Source organism: Pezoporus wallicus, unplaced genomic scaffold (genome assembly GCF_028554395.1).
Source record: "Pezoporus wallicus isolate ANWC-B61680 ecotype Strahan unplaced genomic scaffold, APGP_CSIRO_Pwel_v1 contig_6651, whole genome shotgun sequence".
Classification (NCBI taxonomy): Eukaryota; Metazoa; Chordata; class Aves; order Psittaciformes; family Psittacidae; genus Pezoporus; species Pezoporus wallicus.
This window is the reverse complement of record NW_026638928.1, coordinates 335315-363253: the sequence shown is the minus strand read 5'-3', so window position 1 is coordinate 363253 and position 27939 is coordinate 335315. Positions and strand designations below refer to the sequence as shown.

The following is a 27939-nucleotide window of genomic DNA, read 5'->3' as shown; positions in this document are numbered from 1 at the left end:
TAGAACTTACCTCTACAATAAATTCAATTCCAAATGATGCTTCAGAAATACCTTACTGTAGTCAACATGTCTCTAGTTCTTGAGTTCCCAGTATGTGATACTTATACTCTCTTAACAACACCCATTAAGGCTCTGACACAGCTGTGTGTGTGTTTTGCTATGGTTATAGTAGTAGCTGTGGTGATGGTTTAAATTAAGACTGACTTGCCGATTTTCTTACCAATCTACTGGAGGTAAACAGTCTGCTAATTTTACATGCTGTCAAAGTATTCCTGCAGGCTAGTGAACTAAAATTCTTGCATTATTTTTAATATAAATATTTTTAGCTAGTAGAACTTGTGGTCTTTGCTTAAACATTTGAATGTTACTTCATGGCTTCTAACTTTGAATAGGTGTTTTACTGTGGGCTACTTTTGCAAGTGCTATAGTTAGGGATTTTAGAGGTCTGTGCTATTTGTGGTTTTGCAAATCCATGGTGATGCTGAAGTGATGCTTGACAAAATGATTTCTACTTAGAGGCCCCTGTTAGATGAGTTAGTTCTGGTTTTATTAGTGGCAAATCGGGGATCCTAACTCCTGAATTTTTCTGTGGTGTTCTTTGTCTTTTTATGTTGAGAATTTCCTGAAGCATGAGTCCTGAAGCATGCAGTGCCCTCCGAAGCTACATGAAACAGTACATTTGTTAAGTATTCTATACAGTGTCTTATGTGAATTACGTGTTGAAAAAGAGTAGCAGTCAGATCTTGGACACTGAACAAAAACTGAAGTTTTGTAATTGCTGCCCAACTGAAGATGCTTGAAATTAAGAATAAATTAGACATTTTCAAAGAAGAGAAATTATATCAGTTACATTTTGGTGCTAGTAATATGCAAGGTGTGTATATATAGCTTGAAATTATGGTGAAGCGCTGTGAACTCATTCAGTTGTTGGATGAATAGGGCTATTAATATTGCAGTAATGACTGGCAATGGGAAAGATTTTTTGCAGTTAGGATGAAATTATATTATAGCTGAACCAATCTAAAAGTTAGTTGCTTATGAGAAAGGAGGTCATGCTTTCTCCAGTGTAGCTACATGGTCCTGCCCCTTTATGAGCATCTGGTCACTTGAAAACCAGCTTGATTTACTAAAATGCCAAATTAAAAAGGATTGCCCTGCTTATATGCTGTGCATGTTAAGGTATATTTGCATTCATTAAATATTTTTTAAACCTTTTTTTATGTATCCAAAGTTGTTGCTGTATTTGCAAAAATTACTGCAAGAAAAACTGATCAAGGTATACAGTGGGTTTTTCTTGTTGAAGATTTTTTCCACAAACATGTCTTCTCTGGTGTCTTACAAATAATATTAGAATGTGATATGAAGGATACATTTGTTTGCTGCAAAGAGCTGAAATATTCCGGGCAAGTTTTTTACTATGTTATATGCTTCATAAGTATCATGGAAAAGCTTGCTTTATGAAAACATAATTGTTTCAGCCAGTTCAGGGATTAATGTCCCGTTTGTGATGCTACTTTAAAGTTTTCACACTTGAAAAGAGACTATTTAATTTAGGTCTCTCATTTCCTTTTGTGTTTAAGGCTGTAGTTAAAATGAGGCAAGAGGAATATTAGGCAATGATCTTACGCTCCCAGGGCTTTTGAAAAAGCTGAGTTAGATATTAAGTTCTGTTGCCTGTAGTTTCCCATATTTTTTTCACACTCAATTAAAATTTGTTCTGGTCAGAGGAAAGTGAGAAGACTGTTGTTGCACATAAAGTTCATTTTGTAAATCAAATGGACATATTTTAGGTCAGGCTGAGTTCTGTCTAGAGCAATGGTGCAATCCAGTGAACTCCAGCAGTATTCAGAAGTGCGTAACTACAGGTGAGAAAGAATAAAGCATGCTTCTGGTAATACTTTTGCTCTACCAGCATCAACAGATTGGATCATTAAATGAGTAGAAATCACCTCTTTCCTAGGTGATAAAGTTTAATTACAGTTTTTCAGATCAGTTGATTCTTTCAGAGGAGAGCAAATTCTATTTTAACTGCTTGGCATCTCTACAAAGTGTTAAGTGCTGTGTGGGCTACAGTAATTCTGGAAGACATTGGCACTTCTGATAGGTTTTATTATTATAGTCAGATATTCTGTATGTGGTTTTGTAGCTGCATGGAAACATTTGCAGAGTGAATTCATCCTTCTAGGGATGAGAAATGGGCAAATTCAGATCCTTAAGACTGTGATTGTTTCTTTAGCAGTTGAGTGCAGGCCTCTAACAGGGTAATGTGATACACAAATAACATTGTAGGTACCATCAGGATTACTTAGCCCTGTGGTTTGTTGTCACAGCAACACCAAGAGAATGGTGGCAGCATATTCCTCATAAAAGACACGACTAACAAGAATATTGTGGTTCCTGTGGCTCAGTGCTATACTGCTGCATACTACTGCAACTGGCAGTTTGTAGTCTAAATCCAGTTTGCTGCTGCCTCAGTTGCAAAGGATAACATCCTGCCTTGTTGCACTTCTATAACATCCATTGCTTTAGTAGTTAGATGGTGGCTTTCTTGTGCAATCCAGACCTGGGTATCTTGTTAAAGAAAACAGAAGATTTGTCATACATACATTTTGCTTTCCTGAGATCATTATACTGCTTTTAGACCCACTTTGTCTTTTGTTGGAATGATCACGAATTCTTTTGTTTTCTTTTTGCATCAAATGTTTGCATTCTTACTTAAATATAGTGTGGTTGGAGTGGGTTTTCAAAGCTTCAGCCACATTTATCTGTTGCTTGAGCCTTATCTAGCCTCTGGAGCTAGTTTTGATGTTTCTGTGTGGGTACAGCTTTTATTCACAAACTGAATGACTAGTGTAAGCGTAATGGCCAGTGTGTATAACACTAACCTTTTGCGCAATAAAAATGCTGAATACAAGGCTCGAGTTAAAAAGATGGTAAAATACTTGCAAACCATATACGGTATTGAATCATTTAGCATACCTGACAGCATTCTGGAGTTTCAGTATGCTCAAAATCGGATTATAGCCCAATATGACAGAAATGAAAAGCAAGAAGTCCTGCAAAAACTTTCACTGATTGTTCTGTTTCGAAAATCTCCCTTCTTAATGTTGTATTGCAGCACTATAGAACATTTATATTTAGATATATTATAGAAAAAGCTTGAAGATACAAGGGTGCAGAAAGCTAGAAGTGTAATACTTAGCTGCTTCCAGCATGAAAGGTCTTCCCTGTTTTGCTTGTACCAGTGCAGTTTACTCCTCATGTGCTGCACTCTATTCCATGACTGACCATTTGATGAATTGTTTTTATGAGCTCACTTGACAGAAACGTTTTCTGCCTTGCCTTACCAGAAGGCTTGCCTTCTGCCAGGTTAGCAGAACTGGCTGTTCCCTTAGCACTGAGTGGAAGAGCTGGTGCAAATGAAGTGAAGGGAGCATGCAGTTTGGATTAGAGTACTGGGAGAAGGTGGTAGGACCTGCCCTTTTTTTGTGTTAGCAAGTTCAGGTTCGATGAACTCAGCCTAGTTTATTTATTTTCAACTTCTATGTAAGAGAATCTCATTAAGTGTCCGAAGTGTGGTTTTAGGAGAATTGTGTGCTCTACTTTCCAGCTTCAGATGATTTTTTGAAGCAAAACAGAAGGAATTGTTGTGAGTACACAGTATTTCCATGCTGTGCTTTCTTCCTGTGTCCTTGTGTTAGTAGCCACACTCTTCTGCCTTCTCCCTGCTGTGCTGTGTATCTCGCTGCTGAAAAAAACAAATCAAATTTAAAAAAAATGTCAGAAATGAGCTTTTTGTAATTTTTAGAAGGGGCAAATACAAGGAATTGGTTGGTAGAACACGTTTAGGAAGTTTCAGTCTTGAGGATATTCATGCCATGTTAACAAAGAATTTACTTCTGTGCTGATTGGTATGCAGCTAGGGGAGTCTAATTTTTGTGTAGTATGTTATCCTTTGATTCTGCTTTTTACTCTCAATCCAATTACTTATTAACAAGAAAGTATTCTTAATGCCTCAAATTGAGGGTGTTGTGCTACAGGTTTAGGAGCCTTGTATCCAGAAATGAAGTTATGATGTGATGGAGCTGTAATGAAGGGTGGGAGTCTGTGATCCTAATGACTTCTCAGTAAATCTGTGCTGGCTAGTACTTATAAAGTATGACTTATGTTCCATTCTGGAATACTTCATGCACACGTTTTAATGCATTCACCAGTAAATTACTGGGTGAAGCAAAGAATAATTTATCCAAGTGAAGCTGCAGAGGAGAACCTGTCAAGACAGTCTTCAGTTACTACCATATCAGCTAAACTGTAACTTAAGTATAGGGATGATTCTTAGTCATCTCACTGAGTTTGTGAGGGAACTGTTTTCATAATATTTCAAACTGCTGTTGTGGAACAAGATTTCATTATGACAAATACATCTCCATAGCCAGGAAGCTTCATTTCATGTATCTTGCGAACAAATATTCAGATTACTTATGTTCAAGCCCATGGCTGACTAATTTGACAAAGTGGATATGGTGGGACCTAAATCAGTGTACTACTTACTATAAACCAGATGCTCAAGCATTGCATTCACCCATGGAAAGCTGTACTAAGACCTTATTTTTTTATAAATAAAGTGCTAATTATACGTTCTACAGCTTAAACCTCTAGGCAAAGATAGTCAATCAGAAAATATGAAGCATTTCTTAAATACCAGGAGCACACTCACCTTAGTATTTATATACAAAGGAAACCAAAAACATTGCAGTGAAATGTGCATAAGCTGTATGTGCTCTATAGACTGGTATGTCCAGTGATTTTGAGAATATGTTTTATACAGAGAGAAAACCTTCCTTTTACATTTAACTAATTAGTATTGGTGTTCATTCTGGCTCATTATTTCCTGGAGCAGGAGTTTTGGAATTCACGCAGAAAACATTGGTTTTGTTTGTGTTTTTAATGTAGACTCGGTAACTTCTGAAATGTGACTAAGCAACAGAAACCAAAGGAGATGGAATGCATTTCTAAATGCAGAATTGATGAGTCAAGCAGGCTGTTTTGGAATAAAGGCAGTGGCATGTGTTCAGTAAGACCTTTCAAGGGTGGTGGTTTTTGTCAAAATATCCTTGCTGAAATTTGAGAGTCAGTAATTACTAAAAAAAAGGAACAACTTTTTTTTCTATATTTGAATAGTTTTATGCAACCAGCAAAACCCATGCTATTGTCTTCAGGGAAAACTAAGTGCTAGTTGCCAGACTGAATGAAAATAAGAAACACTTCCAAATATAAGACTGGTTACTGACGATCATGTTTTAGTCAAATAAAATAACATCTATAGAGCAGACTCTTTCATCAGACAGATAAGCTAATTATGAAAATAAATTACTAAATGCCATTTGCTGTTCATGCTCTTTTTTGGATGGATGGGGGAAGGAAAAGATTTCTAACTCACTTGTGTATGTGTTCTAGTAGCGATTTTAATTGGATTTGTAGTGCTTTAAAACAAGGAGAAAACCCAGTTGTGCCTGTTAATTTTGAAAATGTTTTGAGCATTGATTGCAGATGATCTCTTCCTCAGCTTTCTGCAAGGAAAAAATAAATTCTACTTTACAAAGACCCCCAAAATAGCTGAATTTAAGGCGGTGGTATCCCTGAAAACTAGAGCGGTCAGTACATAAGTTTATTCAAAGCCTTTTTCATTAAAAGTTAAAGAATGGAAGAACAGTTCAATCACTTAAAGTCTGATCATCTGTGAAAAAGTAATCTTTGTTGTTTACCCATACTTTTCAGATTTCACAAGTGCTCCAGTTTGAGCATCTTCCAGCAGTCTGTGCACATGGTAGTCTAAAAATACTTGTGATACATAGAAATGCTGAAATAATTAACAGTTACTCTATATTATCTTGCTACTGACTTTTTATACAAGAGATGCAATTTTTAAAAGCTTTTTAGCTTATATAGGAGTGGAAATATTTTTCTTATTCTCCTTTTGAAGCACAAGTATATCAATAGTTGCTATCCAAACAATTCAGTATTATATCAGCTTTTATCCTTTTATACTCTAGGATGTAATTTTTCATCACTTTCTAAAGTTTAATTTTCTGCAATGTTTGACATGTCGTATAAATTTTTACTCTTCAACTGTGTTCTGGTTCTTCAGACTATTACATGAAGCTATGCTATAAATGTGTTCATTCTGTTTTCCATAGCTTATGCTGTGAACAGGATCTTAAATTTCAACTTGTATAAAGCATTCTTACCACTGAATTATCAGCTTGTACCTACTCGGAGCCCAGTGAAGGTTGCACCCCTAAATTACAATCCAAATAAAGCAGTTCATAATAGGGTTTTTTGTCTGGAGTTTAAAACAGCAGTCTTTACATACTGTTCAGCTGCTGCATAGCCCTGACTGTGCCCAAAGTGCAGAGATGCTGATGATCTTTGCATTGGATTTTGCTTTTTACCTCTACATAGAAGAACTTAATATTTAAAAGCTGATGTGTCTTTTTCTATGGATTGGGCTTTCTTCCATAAATCTGTTTTGAAGCAGTTGTGATCACATTCTTTAATGTCTTAAGATTGCCCATGGTGCTGGAAATTGGGGTCCATTTCCATCCTTCATTTATCCACAGTGTTGATACTGCTGCAGTGGCAAAATAAACATGTAAACGTTACTGTCATCTCCATAAAAGATTTGGTTTTTTTTTTCTCATTAAATGGCTTCTAGTAGTAAACATTACAACGAGAAATGCATAAAACCTGACTAAATTTACTCAGTGTTACAAATCACTTTTGAAGAAGCAGACTTTCTGGAGAAAGATTTCTCTTATTAACTGAGAAATATGTACTGTATAAACTGTTAAGCAGTTCTACATTTAAGCTAGAAGAAAAAAAAAAACCACCTTTTTCCTGTCAAGGACAAAAATAAACAACTTTAATAAGCAGACTCAATTTACATTAGGTACTTAAAAGTGAAATGTGTCTATTTCGATATGAATATGTGTTTTAGGCTGCTTAAAATCACAAATTCACATAGCATATACAAAGCGTGACATGTTTGACTTCTGAGGAGCGGTAGAAATTTGAATCTTAAGGTATAAGAATCCCTTATGTCACGTAAACTAACTTTCTGAAATCCATAGTGCTTATTTTAGGAGTAAATGAGGAACTTTAGAAAGCAATCAATACCTAATGAAATGGTGAAGCTCCAGTGGTTAAGCAGAGGAATATGGATATCCTTTGTACAGTGCACAAACTTGAGCATAACAGATGTTTGACTGCCCTGTGTTAAGGCAGGCATAGCATAGACAGCTAATGATGTAGTTTGGTTTCTATGGCAGTGACTTCATGTTATGTAAGGAAGTTGCATATACAAAGCCCTGGTTGTTATGATCCTGGGAATCCTGCTTTAACAGTCCTTTCAAGTTCAACATTATTTAATGGCTTTAAAAACAATAAAATATTCTCTACTGCATCTAGCTACTACTGCTTTTAGAAATCCTAATCTCGCATATTTTATTCTTGTTATAGCAATGGCAGTTTCAATATACTACTATGCAAATTAAAGGCTAAATTGCATCTTGAGGTCTTCACTGTGCTTTTGAAAGAGACCTAGATTTTGACCACTGCAGTATACCTGTGCCTTCCTTCAACATAATCCTTTGAAGTTTTACAGGTCATAAGCATGCTCAATGCAGCATGTCAGGCCTAAGTTCTAAGTTCAGCTTTCTGAAGAGGGCAAATTAGATTACCCTTTAAGGGGAGTAGAGCATTAATCAGTTTCCAGAAAGCCTCCAACTTCTAAATTACTAAGAATAGTAAAATAACTTGAAATTGTTAAAAATAAATTCTTGGTTAGATCTGCTTTGCTAAAAGTGGGTCTCTGTAGCCCTTGTCTTCCCTTTGTTTCTTCAGTTAAGAGTCTCAAATCTAGAATTGGCAGTGGCACCTCAGTTCTGAGCTGTGATAAGGGAATATAACTGCAAATGTATGGTGAGTCATTGGCCCAGGGCAAGGAGTTTGGCTTACAAAACCTGCTCCTTTATCTGGTTGCACTATCCAGCAGTACATTTATTACAATATCTAAAAGTTTTGTCTTAAACCTGATTAATTTTTATTTTGGCATTAACGTAGCATTTTAGCTAATATCTTAAAATGGTATGCAAGGGGAGTAAGGTACATCTTTGCAGAGTTCTTTACTGTGTATCTCTATGTCAAACCGTATTTGCATTGAACTGAAGGGAAACAATGCTGTAGCCCATTTAAAGGTCTCAAAAAAGCAGTCTTACTCTGCACTCAGATCTTGCCCATATAGTTCTGCACATTCCTTTGTGGTTTTTTGATATTGGTGCTTGTGTAGCCCTTTAGTGACCTAGTGCCATTCAGTGAATGGGTAAAAATGTAAATAGATGTTGTCATCTTTGCTTTTAAATGTGTATCTACAGCTTCTAATGGTGTGTAAAGGTAGGAAACTGTCTCAGCTAGGATTTTTCCCCTGAGTTGACACAAGGTGTCAACATACTACAGGGGCTCTATTCACTTAAAAAAAATGTTTTGGCAACTGTGTGGCGATCTAAAGAAAAACATCTATTCCTTAAAACTGAGTTTTTATTTTTCTTCCTCCTTTTCCCAGTTATTAGCAGGTCTAATAAGAGATGCTATTTTTTTTGAAAGCCTTGCTTTGATGAGATGTCAGGCTTTTATCTCATTGCTGCTCCAACATCTTTCTAATCTGCTTATGCAGCTGTCTTGTCACAGTTGATGCTTTTGACCAAATAAGATCACTAGATCTTGACTGAGGCTTTCACGCAGTTTGAGTGAACTCTCTCTTTTTAATAGGGTAAGAACAGTCTTTGGGATTTACAAATGAAAGATCAAGGTGTCATTTTCTGCTGTGCTGGTGGAAGCAGTCTCTCATCAGAAGGAGTTATTCCCATTTTTTGACACCTAGGATGTGAGCAGAAATGGTCAGTAGCAGGGTACAGAACAAGAATGGGCAGCATGTACTGACCGAGTGTTGGTCAAAGCACTTGATCAGCTGAACGCAAACCTCCATCTTCTGTCTTCCTTAGGATCCAGAGGACGGATAAGTTTTCTCTGTTAATAGGAAAGAATAATAGAGCAGCACTGATTATGACAGCACAAAACTGAATGGCAAAGAATGTTCCTGTTTTGTGGCTTTGTGTATTGTTCAGGGAAATAAAAAAAATCCTGTAAAAATGCACTATAATAAAATAATCTGGTTCTCCTTTACTAATTTCTCAGACAGCCATGCATAAAGATCTTGCATCTCTTAGGCAGATGGCACTATTCTGGAAGCAATTCTCCAAAATGTACCATAGTTATTGCATTAAATGGGTGAACAAAAAATTGTATCTTAGAAGCATAATTTTTATTTCTTTAAACCTTTTTTTGCAGTATTTTTCTGAATTTGACAGTAAAACACGCAATTACAAATCTCCAGTAGAGAAAGGTGGAAAGCACAGATGCAGGATTGATTTTTTGCATATATAGAATGGCTTAAAAATAAAAATTTGGGTATAAACTTAGTATTTCTTGCATGTACCATATAGTTATTTAACTGTTGATCTTTTAACTCTTTCAAAATGTTATGCGGGTATTAATTCATTATTTTGGACTATCTGCTTTGAAATCTTCAGAGTTTAAACATTGGCTTTCAGATTACACTGAAGGCTGGCAAACCAGCATGTTTAAACTTACTTGCATGTTGGGAGTGTAGGTCACCTACTTAAATTCAGAAGAGATGTTTATAAACAGTACTTTCAATCCTCAAGTTTATGGATCCTTTTTACAAAGGAGATTATTTTCCCCTTTTTGATAGTACTATCTATGTCAAACTATAAGTGTCTTCAAAACATATAAAATAAAAACTTTATAAAGCAAAACTGGAAGGGTATCTGTTGTCCTGGAAACTGAGATAAGAAGGACATGAGGTTATTGGAGCAAGTCCAGAAGAGAGCCATGAGGATGATAAGGGGGCTGGAACGCCTCCCAAATGAAGACAGGCTGAGAAAAAGTTGGGGCTATTCTGCCTGGAGAAGAGAAGCTGTGTGGAGACCTCATAGCAGCCTTCCAGTGTCTTAAAGGGGTTACAAGGATCCTGGAGAGGGACTCTTCGTTAGGGGCTGTAGGGATAAGAAAAGGGGTGATGGGTTTAAATGGGAGATTTAGGTTGGATGTAAAGAAGGTCTTCCCTGTGAGGGTGGTGAGGCACTGAAACAGGTTGCCTAGAGAAGCTGTGGCTGCCCCATCCATGGCAGTGTTCAAGGCCAGGTTGGACACAGGGGCTTGGAGCAACCTGGTCTAGTGGAAGGTGTCCCTGCCCATAGCAGGGGGTTAGAACTAGATGATCTTAAGGTCCTTTCCAATCCAAACCATTCTTTTATCTGCCAATAAAAATTCTGCTTTTTATTTAATCCAGCGTGTTGTGTGTTTCTTGGAAAAAGTGAATATATGAAATTTTGTGAGAAGGGCAAGATACTGTTGTTACTGTTCTTATTTTGTTTAGAATTGCACGCAGCTGTTGTCTTGAGTAATGGTGGTAGTTTGAAATACCACTGAATAATCCACTTTTAAAATACCAGTTCCGTTTTTCCATTGTTCTTCCTGCACTCATATATTTCAAATTAAGTTACTTGAAAATTTGTTTAATGTTTCCTGCTTCCTGTCAGCATTTTTTTACCACTTCCTTTACACTTACCATACACTTACTGTACGCTTTACACAGTGAGAAGTGAAAAATAATTGTGTTATAGTGGAGCTGAGACAACACTGTGCTGCTTTAAATGAAGCATTCAAGTTCTGTGTGTTCACACTATCAATGTTGTTTTAGTTCTTGCTGTGCTGTCATGCTTTCAGTTTCTCAAACACCTAGAATGTGCTGCTTCTCATGGGCAAAAGGAAGTATAGTTTTACTCTTGGTGCTTCATGCTGCAGGGAGGGTGTCTCTGAACGTCATCTGGTGTAATCCCCCTGGTCAAGCAGGGACGCCTAGAGAGATGCTCCAGTCCCTTCATCGCTTTCATTGGTCTATCTCCAGTATGTCCATATCCCTATTGTACTGTGGAGCCCAGAACTGGACACAGTGCTTCAGATGTGGCCTCAGAAGGGTCTTCTCAATTGACCTGCTGGCAACACCCCTCCTAATTATTGTGATGCATGATTATGATGATTGCTTATGTATTGATCATTCTTTTTAAGCAAACTCTCATGGATTATTGTCTGAAATGCTGGATGACAAAATGTAGTGAGCTTTGTCATTATGCAACTTTTGTAGTCAAAGACCATCAAAAACTTCTGCAAACACCTGTAACCAAAGATCTGTAGGCTGATCTCTGGTCACTTGTATATAGGAAAAAGGCTGCTGGAAAATGCAGTAAGTTTTGCCACTTTGGGGTGGGGGACACACATGCAAACACCGTGAGTTTTCTTTTTTCTTAGATGTGGCTGTAACAACATGTACATTTTCTGTTGTGCATTTAACAAGGTGGAAACTTGCAATTGACCAGAAAGAGAGTCTTTTTAAAGATGTTGCATCATTTATCAGGTTGGTTGGTTTTAATTGCAATGTAGAGTTGCAAACAAGTGACTGGGTCTAGTTAAACTGTGACAGAGAAAATGGACCAGGAAGCAACCCCTTGATTAGGGAGTCTGCATGTGAAGGAGCAAGACAGAACTCTTGAATTTGGCCTCTTAATTCACTTGTCTATGCTTCCATGAGAAGAGGCTTGCTATAATACAATAGGAGTGCTTGTGAAGGTGACCTCGAGACGACATCTGTCTTGTGACATAATAAGGTCTGCACTAAGTCTTCCAGTGATTTTTCTGTCTTCAGTCTTAACATGCAGATTAAACTTCTTTAGGCACAATATTTTCTTGTTTCCTAGTTATTATTGTACTTTCAAGTCTGCTTAGGCTGCTAAGCTGTGTCCTTGACACTCTGAGCTAAGTCATTTTAGCAGCCATGACTGTAGATTCAAGGAAGTTGATCTTCAGCCACAGCTATAAAAATATGGTGAGAGTAAAAGCAATGGAATTTTTTCTCTCCATTGCTATTTGTTGGTCACATCAGAATAAGTGTCTGCTATATTGGCAGGCTAACAAAGTACACATTTGTCTGAAAAATGTAATGGTAAGCTTTGTAGTATGCAAGAATGAGATAGTATAGTTGCTGCTACCCTAGTGCTCTTTGCTGAGAGTGTAAGAAAACGTATAGATGATGTGACAAGGTCAAAGAGTCTTTAGCACCATTTCAAGTTTCTAACAAAACATTTTTCTGCATACATGATGCCTTTTTAGTATACATCTTGTGCATTTTACAAAATGCATGACACGTGGACATAGAGTACCAGTTCAGTGCATAGAATCATAGAATCAACTAGGTTGGAAAGGACCTTTAAGATCACCCAGTCCAACTGTTACCGTAGGAATGGTACCTCATGAACAGTTCCAACATGATTGATACTTCACTATTAGCTAGAGTTTGTATTTTATTTCTCTTGCAGGTGTATTTAAAAAAAAAGAGAGGAAAAAGCTTGTTTCATTAGTTGGGTTCTGCTTCTGAAGAGTGTTTTTTATTCCTTTTATAACATAAATGTTCATCCAGGTTTATCTAAATAACTTTAGGAAAACTAAAATGATATCTATCATCATAAATCCTTCCAAACTGAAATAGAGAAGCATATGTATATCCAAGAAAAGAAGCCACTTGTGTAAAACAGAAAATTGATTAAGAGGCTGCCTGCTAAAAGGAAAGACTTAAGGATGTTTAGTATCTATTCAGTGCAGTTGAAACTTCAAGGTCTACTAGAGTTTCCTGTATATGATGATTTCATGGAACTTTAATTTCTGTCTTACTGAGATTGCTATTCTTTTCTCAATACTGTATTACTGGTTTAAGCTTGATTTCTTAGAGTATTGTGGGATTTTTTTCTTCTGTTTAAACACTTTATATGCTTATTTTTAGCTTACAACTTAATTATATTGCTTCCCTTCCCAATATTTTTCTCTTGGCTTAAATTTACCAATGTATATTGCTTTATTATCGCAAACATAATTTGTCTGTAATTATGAATACTATGTGAACTCTTCACAAATACTTTGTACTGAAATAAGACAGGGAGAATTCTATTATGGGGAGAGTATCAAACAGAATACTAGGATAGATCATACCACAAAATAGATCTTTAGGCAAAGATAAGAACCTAGGAAGGACATGAATATCTAAAAGATGACTGTTCATAGGAAAGCATAAGTTCATATGTTTTATGTGCTTGCAAAAAATGAGTTCTTGTAATCTGTTGTGTTGTGGGACATCCAAACAGATTTGGATAATGCCCCAAAACCTTTGGCGGCTTTCAAACAGAACAGCAGGAGAAAGGTATAAGTAGTTTTACAAAATTAAAGATGTGTGTCTTTTAGATCAAATCATCTCTCTTGTGAGGCTTTTTAAAATCCCATATTACAGAACATTTAGCTTTCTGGCATGAGGCTATCAAAGTATTTAAGCACTTACTGAATCTTAAACATGGGAATAGTCATGTTAAATTTGCAGGTATGCGTGATATGGTGTACAGGCCTCAAAATGCTCAGTACCTACAGAATTGAGGCCTTAGTAAGCCTAACAGATCAGATAATTGTCTGAGTTAATAGGATATACTTACTACAAATTAGAGCTCGAACAAAAATTACCATATAGTTTTTCTGTTCCTCTGTCAGCTAAACCATATGAAGAATGGGTTGTAAGTAGCAAAACGAGTAATTGTTTTAGGGATGAATGTATGTTATTTATGTTATTAAATAAAATTGTACCCATCCTTCAGTGTTAAATGCATGTCAAGTATTTTGAATAAGCCATATAAAGTAAGATGCAGTTGGGTGGGTAACTTAGTGTGGTTCCCTCCTGCAAGCTCTTCCCAAGAACAAACTGGTGTGCCCTGCTTCCTCGCCCCGTGCCAGCTGCTTTCCTCTCTTTCCTCAGGAGTTGTCTGACAGTTCAGGTTTTCTCACTTCATCTGTTGGTTTGGTTTTACTGGGTATGGATTGGTGAAGTGCTAAGATGTAAGACCCAAAATTACAGCTGAAATTTCCAGATCATGGAGTTGTAGCGTAAGTGTCAGAGCATGGCCTTTTCTCTAAGCATATATTGTAGTTATTTATTTTTCTTCAGTATGATACTTTTCTCAATATTTAAGCTTCTTGTATTGAATGCAGGGAGACTTGTGAAATATTTTCTTTCAGGCAAACTCTTTATGATTTGAACTAAATGTTAGCTTTTACAGTAAGTAGAAACCAACTAAAGGGCATCATGCCTGGAAGTGCTTCTTTCTCATCTTTTTTCTGTGTCACTTCACTGGGGAACAAGAAAGTTAAGTGTTTTTATATTTATGCAAGCAGGAAATAAAAGGGAACAAGAAGACTCCCAGAGTGTAGTAGAAATCACTGTTAATTGTTACATTGGGATATTTTAAAAAACCAAACCAGAACAAGCCCAACACCAAAAACACCACCACCACCACCAAAAAATACCAACCACCCCTTTACACTTTGCAATATGATTGGTGTAAGAAGATGGTTTTACATAAATTAATGGTTTACCAGTGGAAGTAGCAAAAATCACTGAAGGAAAAACATACCTAAATCAGCTTCATTGAAATAAGTGGCTTTCTTTGGGATTTCTTACTTCAGAGTAACATGTAAACTGTACTAAGACCAGTTTATGTTAGTCCTTCAGAAAAGAACATGCTTTGAATACAAATCTCTTTAATAACCTGTGCCTACCAGTGAAGAAAAGGGTAATGAATTCTTCTGAGTGACCAGCTTATCTTGAGCTTTATCTAGCTCTTTGCTGTTGAAGGTGTTATGCATCTCGCACGTTATGCATGACTTAAAGCCATGAATTCTGATATTTTTTCCCCTCTGAAACTGTAAAAGCTGTCAAACAGTGGAACTACTGTGTTTTGTACTTCAGTGTAATTGCAAATGCCGTAAGTAGTGCTTATAATCAGGACTGCAGTAATCACCTCAGTATGCATCTCAAGAATATTTTATGGTTTTTATGGTAATTATGTCTGTTTCTCAACTGTTATTTTACAGTATGTGCTGTATATTTACAGATATATGGAGTTTGGGGGTCATCCTCTTTATGCTGGTTTGCGGACAACCACCATTTCAAGAAGCAAATGACAGTGAAACTCTGACTATGATAATGGACTGCAAATACACAGTGCCACCTCATGTGTCCAAAGAATGTAAAGAGTAAGTAGAGTACTAAAAAACTTGCAAGTATTCATAGACGTGGATTCTCATTACCTTTGGGAACTGCCCATACCATATTATCCATGTGTGGAATATTCCTTGCCTGTCTCCTTCTGTCGATTGGGTAGTTTCTTGGGCACCAGTATTGCTTTTCTTATTCTTTGTGTCTAAAGATTAATCCTCTGATATTTTTTGCCAATATGTTTTTTCCCCACACTTGTGTGACACTTCATTTTGGTTTTACACAATGTATCTTTGTGTGTCTTAGTTGTCATGCATTTTATAAATGACTGAAGAAGTTGCTTATCACTGATTGCTGGATAAATTGCAAGGCGTTGCTGAGTGTATTCTGTGGCAGAGGTTAGAAAGGTAACAATGCCTGCAGGTTTCTGGTCAAAACACAAGTTGTCAAAACCCAACAATATTACAGCAAGTTTTGCTCATCTCCTACAGAAGTTGCAACTTCAAATCAATATTCTAGGCTATCAAGGGAGAAAAATATTGTCTTAAAATACCATATGCCACTTGGGAATCATGACTCATTTTGATACTGTTTTTCTGCAGTGTTCAATGGACCTTTTTTTGTTTTTTTGATGCATTCCAGTATTTCCCTATCAGTTAATAACCTCTTCAGTCCTTTTAATATGTGTCCCAGTTGCATCACTTAGACTATTTTACAGTGTTTGACTGGGTTCTTGAATTTGCAATCTTTTAATTTTCAGTAAAAATTAAAAATCTGGGTGCTTTTAGAAATGCTTGAAAAATGCATTTGATTCTGTCAAAAGCTAGAGCAGCATCTAGGATTCTGCTGCTTGGCACAACATGAAATCTGCTATAGCTGTGGTCATAATGACCTTTCCTCTCTTCACCTGTCATCTGTGTGCTCCAGGAATCTAACGCATAACATGCCATAGCTGTTTTTTTGTGTCTTGTCATTAGTGTCTAGTATTTCCAGGAACATGGAAAAGCTGCTGTCAGTGCTCTCAGCAGCTTGAAGAGCTTTACGTACAGGAAGAGGCTTAAAATACAATACAGGAAGAGGTTTAAAAGAGCTCTTATCAGTGAATTCTGTCGAATAAACCTCTGGAGATGCTGCATGCTCTGCTGAGGCCAGGAAATGTATTTTTGCAGCCTTTTGCTTAATATAGTGGTTAATACTAATTATCTTAAAGGCCCAAGTAGATGTGCTTTTTCTGTGTGATTTATCAACAAGGTATGATCCATTACTCAAGTCCTCCATAGGTTTTCTTAGGGAAAAGACACTGGGAATATTTAAACTTTCTGCTTGGAGTGAAAGCATTCTTGGTGGTTTGGGATGCGTAAGCAAACTTAAAGCAGGAGGTATATGTGGCACATTTGTGGGGTTTCACTACAGGTGCAGTTTAAAAAAAGTCAAATGAAGTATGTAATTTGTTCCCTTTCTGTCACAATACTAACAAAAGCAAAGAAAATCAAGGCTTCCATGTCTCTCCCCACCTTTCGTTTTTTGGTAAAGGCAGAAACTACAGCTACTAAGTATGTATGTGACATTTCTTTTTTTACAGTAGAGTTTCAAGAATCCTGAGTAAACTTCCATTTATAATTCTATGCATCATCTTGCACTAAAAAGAAGTAATAATAAAAGAAAATTGTAATTAGCTTTCTGATTTGTGTGGCCTTACAGTTTAAAGTTGCATGGTGTAGTATATTAGTGCAATAAGAAGCATTATGTGAGAACCGCAGAATGTTCATTCCACATGTTGGAGCAATAAAGTTTCATTAAAACCTTGGCACTAAAACTGTATATTCACATTCTATTTGTCATGCAAAGCCAAAAATACCTCCCCCAAGAATTTTTCACATATAGTAAGTGAACAAGATGTGCTGTGCTAATCAAGTCTTCTTCCGCTGTTTATTTGGGGAGTTTATGCACTTCCTTTCCAGTGCTTGTAAACACTCAGTATCAACCCATTAGTAGGTTTGTCACTTCATCATCTCGGACAGTGTTTTGTTTTGTGGTTTTTTTTTAATCTTTGGATAGAACAGATCACTGTTCTCTCAGGGAAACTGAAGAATCAAATGTCTGATAGCTACTTCAGAATAAAATATTTCTACTTACTTTGTCATTCCATATTCCTGTTGAAAGCAGCAATAATAGAAAATTGTAGTCTGTCTGTGACAGTTGCCCTATAAGACCTATTAAAACCAAACAAACTGGAAAAATCAGGTTAAGAACCTAAGCATAATAAATGAAAACTGCTGTGTTTGTGGCATTTATAGTTTTTAATAAGTCAGTCATTTGTTTTGGTTCAGCAGTATTTGGAATGTCTTTGAGCATAAATAATTTCCCATCACATTCTTTACTGTAGATACTTCTAAAGATCTATTTAGCCAACAGCAGAAAATTTCTTCCTAATGTTGTTCTTACAGTGGCTGCTTTTTAAACATGTGAGTGCATTTTGTTTAGATTTATTTTTTATTCACAGTCTAATTACACGGATGTTGCAGAGAGACCCAAAGCGAAGGGCATCTTTAGAAGAGATTGAAAACCATGCGTGGCTCCAAGGAGTTGACCCTTCTCCTGCAACAAAGTACAATATTCCTCTTGTGTCATATAAAAATCTCTCTGAAGAGGAACACAACAGTATAATACAACGTATGGTCCTTGGGGATATAGCAGACCGAGATACAATAGTGGAGTAAGTTACCAGTTCTATATTACGTTACCAGCTTTCTATATGCAGTTTGTTTTGTACAGCTTTTGCTTACTTAAAGGATGTCGTGAGAACCTGGGCACTTCAGTGTTTAAGTATCAAGCTATTCAGTTTACAGACAAAATATTACAATCTTGCTCTGTAATAGGATATTGCAGGATGAAATATACTGAAGCAGTCCCAACCTTAGGAAAAATACTTAGAAAAATGTGTTTGAACAGTGTTTAATTCCTGCAGCAGTTTGCCACCTTGAGTAAATGTAACTGTTTTTGAATTGCTTCTACTTGTGCTTCATATCTCACACATAGTTGGAAGTGATAGATTCTGGTATTTTTCCATTAGTATGTTACCTGAATCTTCTGTTAACTAAAAATACTGTTCCTTTTATCTACATAATGCAAAAGTCATTGTCACTGAGCGAGCTTGCCAGAAAGCTACAGTTCCTCCTAATAGATTAAACCACACAAATTTCTAAAATATTACCAAAATTGAAAGAGGACTTAAAATTGTGTTTTCTATTTGTTTGTGTTTAAGATGGAAAAACTGTCTGTTGGTGTGTGTGGGGAAGCATTAGTCTTACTTAAGCTTTTAGCTGCATAACAGCGGCATCCTTTCTTGTTAGAATGTCTGAATGATGCTTACTGGCTTATGAACTTGATTTTACCACAAACTTAATGTGGCAGCCCTAAAACAATGAAGGTTTTTCCTCCAGTTGTTGCATTAACAAATATTAGTGCTTTGTGGTTGTAAGTGCTAGTGGGAAAGCCCGTCACTGGGGTACAGCATCAATTGAAATAAAATTTTATCATTTAAAGAATGTTCAGTAAAGGAAGAATTCGTTAATTTCTTTTTGGATTACATTCTGAGGATGTCCTCATCCTACTTAAATTGAAATTACTAGACTTCTTGTCTCTTTATTTTTAATAAAACCAAGACATGCTTGTCAAAACATCAAAAATACACAGTTCTGCTTTCAGGCACTCTTTCTGCTCTGAAAAGGAGAACAGGTTGTGTGAGATGCATGTCCAGTTTAGAGAAAACCATTGATGTATGGTTTATTTCATGTTTTGTACTTTCCGCAGGGCATTGGAAACTAACAAATACAATCACATCACTGCTACTTACTTCTTACTAGCTGAAAGGATTCTGCGAGAAAAACAAGAGAAAGAAATTCAGACCAGATCTGCAAGCCCCAGCAACATCAAAGCTCAGTTCAGGTGAGAATTTAGGAATCTAAATGGTTTCTTTTTTTTTTTTTTAACTTGCCTTTCTGAGAATATTGCTGAATTGCTCAAGTAGTAAAATATTTATTTATTGCAAATCTTAACTGTCTTCAAAGTGCTGTCGACACTTCAGAAATCAGTTACCAATAATATCTTCAATTCCTACACTTTTCATGAAATGACTAATCAATTTGAGGTCTGTGTCTGAAGCAGCAAGTTTTCACATCTGCTAGGAAAGGGTATGTTCATCGACCTCAGACAAACTTCTGTAAAAAAATATGCCTGGAAAAAAATCAGTTGCATAATCCATAAACTTGTTGATGGGTAATTAGTTATAAATGAGAAATCACTCTGAATTTGATGTTATGGTTTAATTGTTAGCTTTGATTTTTTCATTGGCTGAACATCCCCTAGATCAAACTTTGAGTAAACATCTGTAGGTTATGTTCTTTCTCATGTCAGTTGATAATGCCTGTTGTCTAAGGAAAACTACTGAAATAATTGCTTTATCAACCATTTAAAGACATTGCAATAGATACTCTTAATTATTTATTTATTTGACAAAAACATGATGGAAAAACCTCACAGCAGTGTTCACTGAGATTTTCAAAGCTTCAGACACAGGAAAACTAGAGGGGGGAAGTGGGGTTTTGGCATGTAGTTGGGCTAGACATGTTCAACCAGTCCATTTGCTCTGCAGCCACTTACCAAAGCATCCTGTATGTTCAGTTACAGCAGCATATCCTTTAAAAAGAGCAACACAGGAAAAAAACAAAACCAACCAACCAAAAAAAAAAAAAAACAAACCCCACTAAAAAGCCCGAAAGGCAAATAATATAGTTTCCATCAGCACGTTGCTATTGGACAATGCAGCTTTTGAGCGGTTACTTTTGTTACACATTCTGGTTTTTCATTTCCTGAGTGAAGTGGAAGACTTCTACCGGGGATCTGCTGGTAATGAAAACATAAATCTGTATTAGCCCATCTTGACAACCTTTCCAGTGAAAGTGGACGCTGTGCTGAGGCATTTCCATCAATTTTTCTTCTCTAACCTCCAACCTCTTCAAAAATTGCCTTTAGGTAAAATATAATTGGTAACTGTTATTAACAACAATTGTTAGTAGCTATCTGTTAATGAGAAAACAATGTTAAATGCTTGTGCTGATGTTTAGAGTTGCTGCCTACCTTCAGAGATGTTAATCTATTTGTAGGATTTGGAAAAAAAGACAGGATAGCTTGTTTTTTCCAAAGCTTTCTTTGTGTACCTTTCGTGCAAGGCCACATGTGAGATAATTTAATAGGAATGATAATAGGGACATAAATGCTGTGGTGTCCTTCTGGCATGTATGCATGTATTCTTTGGCCTAATTGATAAAAGTGAAGTACTACTACCTCAAGTTCAATCTAGAATAAATGGACATTTGTTATAAATTAAGGACACACAATTTGGAAACTAGGTGAAAGATACATCATCTCCGTCGGTTGTTACCTTGGATTTAGGCTGGGATTTTGGAGGCTTTTAGAGGAGTCTTTTTGGATTACCATTTCATCTACCTGTATAATGAGTTGTTTCTCTCTGAACCTTAGTGTGGTTCTCAACACCTTTGTCATCTCCAGATAAAACTGCACCCTGTAGGTTGAACTGGAGCAGACTGAAATTTTGTTGCTGCTCCTATAAGATCACTCACTCAATAATCCCTAATGGAGGATATTTTATCTTGTGCTCAGTGGTTACCAGTACTTTAGAGGAGCTACTGTTGCAGGCAAGCTAAGGGTTGGCTACAGAACAGAAATGATGTGGAGCTCCACCTTACAGATTTTGCTTTTTTCAAGTGTAATACTGTAACTTTCTCTCTGCAGTTCTCTCTTTAACATCAATTTATTTTAAAAAAAGAAATCCAAGCAGAACATCAAATTTATGTAATACTAAGTATTAGTTGTAAAACAGGTTACTTTAGAGGAAAACTTTTGAGTTTACCTTCAAATGAAAATTGTGAATACAAAGTCTGCTTTGAAATTTTGTGGGTTTTTTTTTTTTTTCCTCTGCATCAGTGTCACTCTGTCAGTAGAAGAAAGTTGTATAGAAGAAAACTGCTCCAGTTGTATAAGGGACTAGAACAAACAAGTTCATTGAATCTAAATCTTGGTATGAATTTGTAAAGTTGGAGCTGTTGAAACCTGCCTTATGAGTATGAATTTTCTTTTCATCATAAGAATATATGCATAAACTTGGGAACTCTAGCCCTTAATGGTCCCAGGTAGTTACTCCTTATCTTCTTGATGGTTCTAAATTCAAAGTGTTTATATAGAATAATGTTATGGAAAAGACAACAAAATAGTGGTTACTTTGATTTTGAGACTTCAGAAGATATGAAAAAATAGAATTAACTTATAACCTGGAACTTCTCTTCTGTCCCACTCTCCCCCCAGGCCTTCTGGGAATAAGGGGAGAGGGAAGTGAAGGGAGGCAAACATGGGTTGCTATGAGAGATAAACATACTGTAGTGAGGAGTTTTATTGCCTGGAAACAACAGGACTGTTAGATATTATATTTACACTTTATTGTGACAGCCACAGAACTCTTTTCCTTTTTTTGTTGACAAACCACTCTCTTCTTAAAGCATGGTAAATTCTTGGGAGATTTAGATCTTCATTTTCTGTCATTTTTATAGTTCTGCTTCTGACTTAAGTCAGTTGTTTGTTTAAAATACCCAGCACAACGCAAGTGATCAGAAAACTAGGTCAGTGTTCCCACTGTTTTCAGGAGCCATCCTAAGACTGGGCCTAAGGGAGAATGCCAATGTCTCAAACCAAGGAGGGCCACAGCCAGGGCTCTACTTCTTTTTTGGACAGCTTGGATCAGAGCTGCTGATTGGGTGGCCTCTCTCAGGCAGAGCCTCTCCTGGAGGGAAGCTGCTCTGAGGCCACCAGTAGCTCCCGGTTAGACAGGACAGAGCCAGTGCGGCTCATACCAGGTAACAGGCTACGCAGGCTCACATGGATGTCAGGATCCTGGTGGATTTTTGTGTCACTGGTTTGATAAGCAAAACTGAAGCTTCAAAACAAAGTGTGCAGCTAGGCTGGATGAGTTTTGTGTGGACTTAAGTGTTCTTCACAGCTCATACAGCTGGGTAGGTAGCTGTCAGTTGTTACCTGTGTAGACAGGCGTCTCACAGTTCAGCATCCTTTTCTATCCAGATTTTATGAGCCTTGAACAAATGCAGCCATATTGCAGGGGCTTACATTAACTCCAAACACTTAAGAACAACACATTTAGAATAAGAATAGCAAAGAGGTGTCTGACCTTTACTTGTTTCTTCTCATAACATGGCAGAGATCAGGAAGTTGGTATGATCCTTCTGTCTTTGCATGCAGTCTGTCCAAGCAGGTATCTGGGGTCACACTTAGTGTGAAACATTCTCTATTTCCTCTCCCGCTTTCTTCCTATGCCTTCCTTCTGAACTGGGCTACAAAGTCAGGCAGCCCTTTCTTTTTGAACACCCAAAATATGGTTGGGAATGTCTTGTGATATGCTACCTATATCTGAACAGAGGTGTCTACTACATATTTTCATGCAATATGCTGGAGAACTTTAGTTATGTAAAGTTAAGTGACTGGCAAAGTCTTTTTTGTTAGTGGTAACTCTTAGTTTGAGAGGTTAGAAAACGTTTCTTGGTCTCCACAAGAAATGTGCAACTTATGCTGAGTGAAGCAATTGAAGAATTATTCAGTATTAAGGTGTTGGTCTTTTAGATTAGGCTTTCAAAATAGAGGAAATACTGACAGTCTTTGTTCTTAATTTATTCTGTGTGCATTGTAGGAAAATTACAATATATAGTATTTAAAGTAGAATACAAGTCGTTAGATACTCTCAGATACTGGAGATATCGGTTGCTAACTGTAAAACTGATTTACACTCAGGTGTTACTGTAGTTTTGATTTGAGCTAATGCTATTACACGGTTGTAAATTTTGAGCTTGGATTTACAGTGGATTCAAATGTCATACTCGCAAGCAGTGTGAGTCCTGGATTCATGCAGCTGTATTATTCCAGCTGCTCAGCCAAGGACAAATAAATGTATGATCTCAGTTCATGTGTGTTTAAAAATAGAGGGGATTTTGTAGAATAGAGCTTGGTCTGAATAAGACTTACTGAAAATGAGATAATTGTTTCTCCTGACTCAGCTTTTCAATCTCACTTAGGTTAATTCTAACCTAAATTTGTATAGTAAGGATACTGGAGAAAGAAAATAACAGAAGCTTCAGATTAAAAGGTGTCTGCAATACTGCTAAGTTGTGCTTGAATCAGCTCATATCATCCTCTAGGTAGTGGTTGTTTTATAAGTGTGTCAGATTATTTTCTTTGAGACACAAGTTTTTGAAGGGTTTTTTTTGTTGTTTTTTTTTATTGCCTAATTCATTTTCTGAGAAAAGTGAAATCTTAAGGTTTCATTTGACAGTAATCAACATAATTTCTAAACTATGCTTTTGTATATATGATGTTCCTTTCAAATAACAGCATTTCTAAATGAATGCGCATTCTCTGGGAATGTTTCCTTTTCCTCAGTCACTCAGTGCTGTTATTTACAAACATTCCACTCTGCAGACAATTTGTGTGGCAGTACTTGTGCTTCTCTTGTGCAGATCTTACATTTTCTTATTTGCCATGATCTGACTTCTCTTTCATCCTTTGTAATTGTTTACGTAGGCAATCATGGCCAACAAAAATTGATGTACCTCAGGATCTGGAGGATGACCTTACAGCTTCTCCTCTCTCCCATGCCACTGTTCCTCAGTCACCAGCTCGCATGGCTGAGAGTGTTCTCAACGGCCACAGGAGCAAGACCCTTGGTGATTCAGCAAAGAAGGAGGACATCCCCGAGTTAGCTGGGCCAGCACTTTCAGCAGTCCCATCTGTGAGCTTAAAACCCACCACAAGTGGCCGGAAGTGCTTGTTCAGAGTAGAAGAGGATGAAGAGGAGGATGAAGAAGATAAGAAACCTATTTCTCTTTCTACTCAAGTTGTTCTGCGCCGTAAGCCTTCAGTCACAAACCGACTTACTTCAAGAAAGAGTGCACCAGTCCTCAATCAGATCTTTGAGGAGGGTGAGTCAGATGATGAGTTTGACATGGATGAGAACTTGCCACCAAAGCTCAGCAGGTTAAAAATGAATATTGCTTCACCGAGCACAGTGCATAAACGCTATCACAGGAGGAAAAGCCAGGGCCGGGGCTCTAGCTGCAGTAGCTCAGAAACAAGCGATGATGACTCGGAAAGCAGGAGACGCCTAGACAAAGATAGTGGGTTTACTTATTCCTGGCACAGGCGGGATAGTAGTGAAGGGCCACCCGGCAGCCAGGGAGATGGAGGTGGACAAAGCAAACCAAGTAATGCAAATGGAGGAGTAGACAAAACAAGCCCAAGTGATAACAACAAGGGTGGGGGGAGCCCCTCTGGTAGTTCTGGCGGTGGCACCAACACTTCAGGTTCCACTCGGCGATGTGCTGGATCTGGAAACTCCCTGCAGCTGTCGTCTAGAAGTGCAGGGGAACTGGTTGAAAGCCTGAAGTTTATGAGCCTTTGCCTAGGCTCACAGATTCACGGCAGCACCAAATACATTATCGATCCTCAAAACAATCTGTCCTTTTCCAGTGTAAAAGTACAAGAGAAATCAACATGGAAAATGTGTATAAGCTCCAGCGGAAGTGCAAGCCAGGCTTCGTCCCTGGGCAGCCTGAAATTTTTTTCTGACCAAATGTCAGTCACAGCAAACAAATTTGAACGGATAAAGAATAGGAACTTGAAAAACAGTGTGCTACAACTACCTCTCTGTGAAAAGATGATATCTGTGAATATTCAGCGTAACCCAAAGGAGGGGCTTCTCTGTACCTCCAGTCAAACCAGTTGTTGTCATGTCATTTGATGATGACCTGATTTTAGTAGCTTGATCTATTTGACAGCATCAATCTTCCTGTTCAGAGCAGTGAACACCTTGTCACGGACCCCCTTTTGTTGTCTTAAAAGATTTTTAAGTGAGCTTTGAGCAGTTATTTATTACACTTTTAATTTTGTGTTCGCTTGATGGTATGACAGTGCATGGTCTTTGCATGCTGCTAGCAGATCTGTTTTTCTTTTTAAACAAAACAATATTTTATTGTGTACTTTTTACATTTATAATTTTACTATGAAAGATCTGGATTAAATTAATATAAGTATCTGGATCCTAATGTAAATGGAGCACTTAGAAGTTTCCTGTTCTGCACTTAAATTAGAGAGAGAAGCTTTTGTTTGCTTGTGAAATGTTAATTCTTGTTCTGACCTTCTATGATAACTAAAATATGTGATATGTGGCATACTTCCATGTGTCTGAAACAGAACCAAAGCAATAATGTTTTGATGCTGAAAACTCTTCAGGGAGCTTTCAGATGTTCCAAGGCTTGTACAAAGCAAAGGTGCACTGAAAATTAGTGATCTTGATGATAATTTTAAACCCACACCTATTTGTCTTAAGCTATGATATGGATGAAGTTGTGGCTCAAAAATCAAATGGAAAAGATCTTTTTTTGCTAGAGGTAGTTTTCTTTCTTTCTTTAAAAAAGCAAGTAGATTTGTAAGGCAGCTTTCTTCCATAGAAATGTGTTAATATTGTAAGCAGACAATCTTCTTTTTTAATAGAACAAAGGTAAACTATTAAGTCTACTTCTGAGTTTTTACATTCTAACTGAAAATAAAAGTATTTGTATGAATTACTTTTGTTATTAGTATATCATGACACTTAGTATTTTAGGGGTTTACCCTTGTAGACCTTTTCCCTTGTCCTCTCCTCCTCTCCCTGTTATTTCAAGAGGCAATAAGGGATGGAAAACCTTTTGGGTAACTGGATTCAGACTGAAGTTGTTCTTGTAATTACATATTTCTCATTATTACTCTTTTTAAGACTTAAGATACTGCTGTTCCCCACATGTGCCCTACTTATTTTCCCTCAGTAATAATGCTTTTCATACAGTCAGTTTAAAATAGCATATAGGAAAGTATTTATTTTGCAGCAATTAACCTTTCTGTTGGGTTTCCCATTGCCATGCCATGGTCTTGACTTAGAGTATTTCTGCACAAAAGGAGACTTGACCAGATGAACTAACTTTGTGGAATTTTATTATTTAGAATAAAATATATTGCAGTTTTCTAGTTTTGGGAAGGGCAGGAATGTTTTATTTTTTTCACGCTGTGCACTAGGTCTTCTAAGCAATGCCGGTGAGACCTAGTGGTAGTTATGTAGCAGTGCCCTGGGCAGATGCTGGGTGTCTTGAGAGGAGCTGATGGTGTTAAGCATCCCCTAATGCTTGCGGAGTGGTCAGATATGAGGCCTTTCACATCCACTGCAGAGCAAGTGGAGCACCAGAGAGCAGCCTCACGCCTGGTCATAGGTTCAACAGTTCTTGTTGATCAGTAAGAGACTTTACTGAGGGAGCATGAACAGTGTGGAGTGCTCTGACCCTCACTGGGGATTTTATGTTCTGCTTCCTAAGCAAGGCAAGGACAAGTGTTTTACTCCTTTCTGTTTTGAACTGCACTTGCAGTTTAGTCAGCATGACACTTGTTAGAAATTAAAAGCTACAAGGATAGATGTGTGGGTGAAGCCATAGAACACGTTTGCTTGACATTTTTGAGTAGGGGTCTTACCAAGGGCCAGAAATGCGATGTGTGGTTCACAGACAGTGAGTGTAACATCCGAGTAGGAGATAAGTTTATAAAGGGCATTGGCAATAAACTTATTTGTTGCAGCTTTTTTCCAAGTATTGTAAATACACTTTCCTGATATTATGTACAGCCTTGGAATTGCACCTGTTAACTAACCCCAGGTGTATTTTGTTTCCAATGTTTTTATATACAACTGTATATATGGTGCTCATTTTGGAACAGCTGTGTTGACCATTTATGCTGCATAGTTGTATCATACATAACCTTAGAGTTGTGTGTGGCTGGTTGAACCTTTGGGTGTACAAATGTTAGTCTGAGTGGTGTCCTTTACCCATTTGTTGACAGGTGAATGATTGTGCATGTGGTGTATGTTGTGTTATGTTGTCACGTAAGAGGAAGGGCAAGAATAAGCACTACAGTAAAGATAATATTGGACCAAACTATTTAGAGCAAGTAAACAGTTTCTTGTACCCCTTAATGTGTCTTTAAAAGTTGCATATAGTTATAGTAGTGTATAAATTAAATATTGTGGAAAAACAGTCTTGTATTTTTCTGTATGTGTGTATATAAATATATATATTAAAAATAATGTACCTCTAGCAACTTAATCTGTATTTAAGACGTGACAATCTTGACACAGTTTTAAGAATTTAGCAGTCTAAATAAGGAGAATCAATGAACAGAAATAGAAAAAAAATCCTCACCAAGAAAGAATCTGTGTGTTAAGAGGGTACAGAAGTATCACCTGATCTGATTGCTTCCAGCAGTGTTTAGCTTCGTTGTTGTATAAGCACTCACAGTGTGCGACAGAGATGGAAAATCTGGTTAATAAAAGCTGTATCTTGATTGATGCTTAAGCTGTGGTTTGCATGTCCCTGTTTCTGCTGGGGCTCAGGGTGCAGGGGTAGCACAGGCAGCACGTTATCAGTGCTGGCCAGGTTCATAGAGGGTGATAAATTTGAGCAGAAAGCAGTAGATATGTAAACTCAGCTGCTCTGAAAAATAATAGAACCACAGCATGGTTTGGGTTAGAAGTGACCTTAAGATCATCCAGTTCCAAC

The 27939-nt window shown here is 37.2% G+C and overlaps 1 protein-coding gene across 1 annotated transcript in view; it reads left to right on the top strand.

Moving 5' to 3' along the window:
- SNRK (SNF related kinase) overlaps window positions 1-27735 on the top strand; it is a 39924-nt gene extending 12189 nt beyond the window's left edge. The window contains exons 4-7 of the mRNA XM_057413296.1: window positions 15123-15264; window positions 17730-17942; window positions 19040-19174; window positions 23888-27735. Of these exons, the coding sequence (XP_057269279.1) occupies window positions 15123-15264; window positions 17730-17942; window positions 19040-19174; window positions 23888-25103 (1706 nt within the window). The 3' untranslated portion in view covers window positions 25104-27735. The remainder of the gene's footprint in view (window positions 1-15122; window positions 15265-17729; window positions 17943-19039; window positions 19175-23887) is intronic.
- The last annotated feature ends 204 nt before the right edge of the window (window positions 27736-27939 follow it).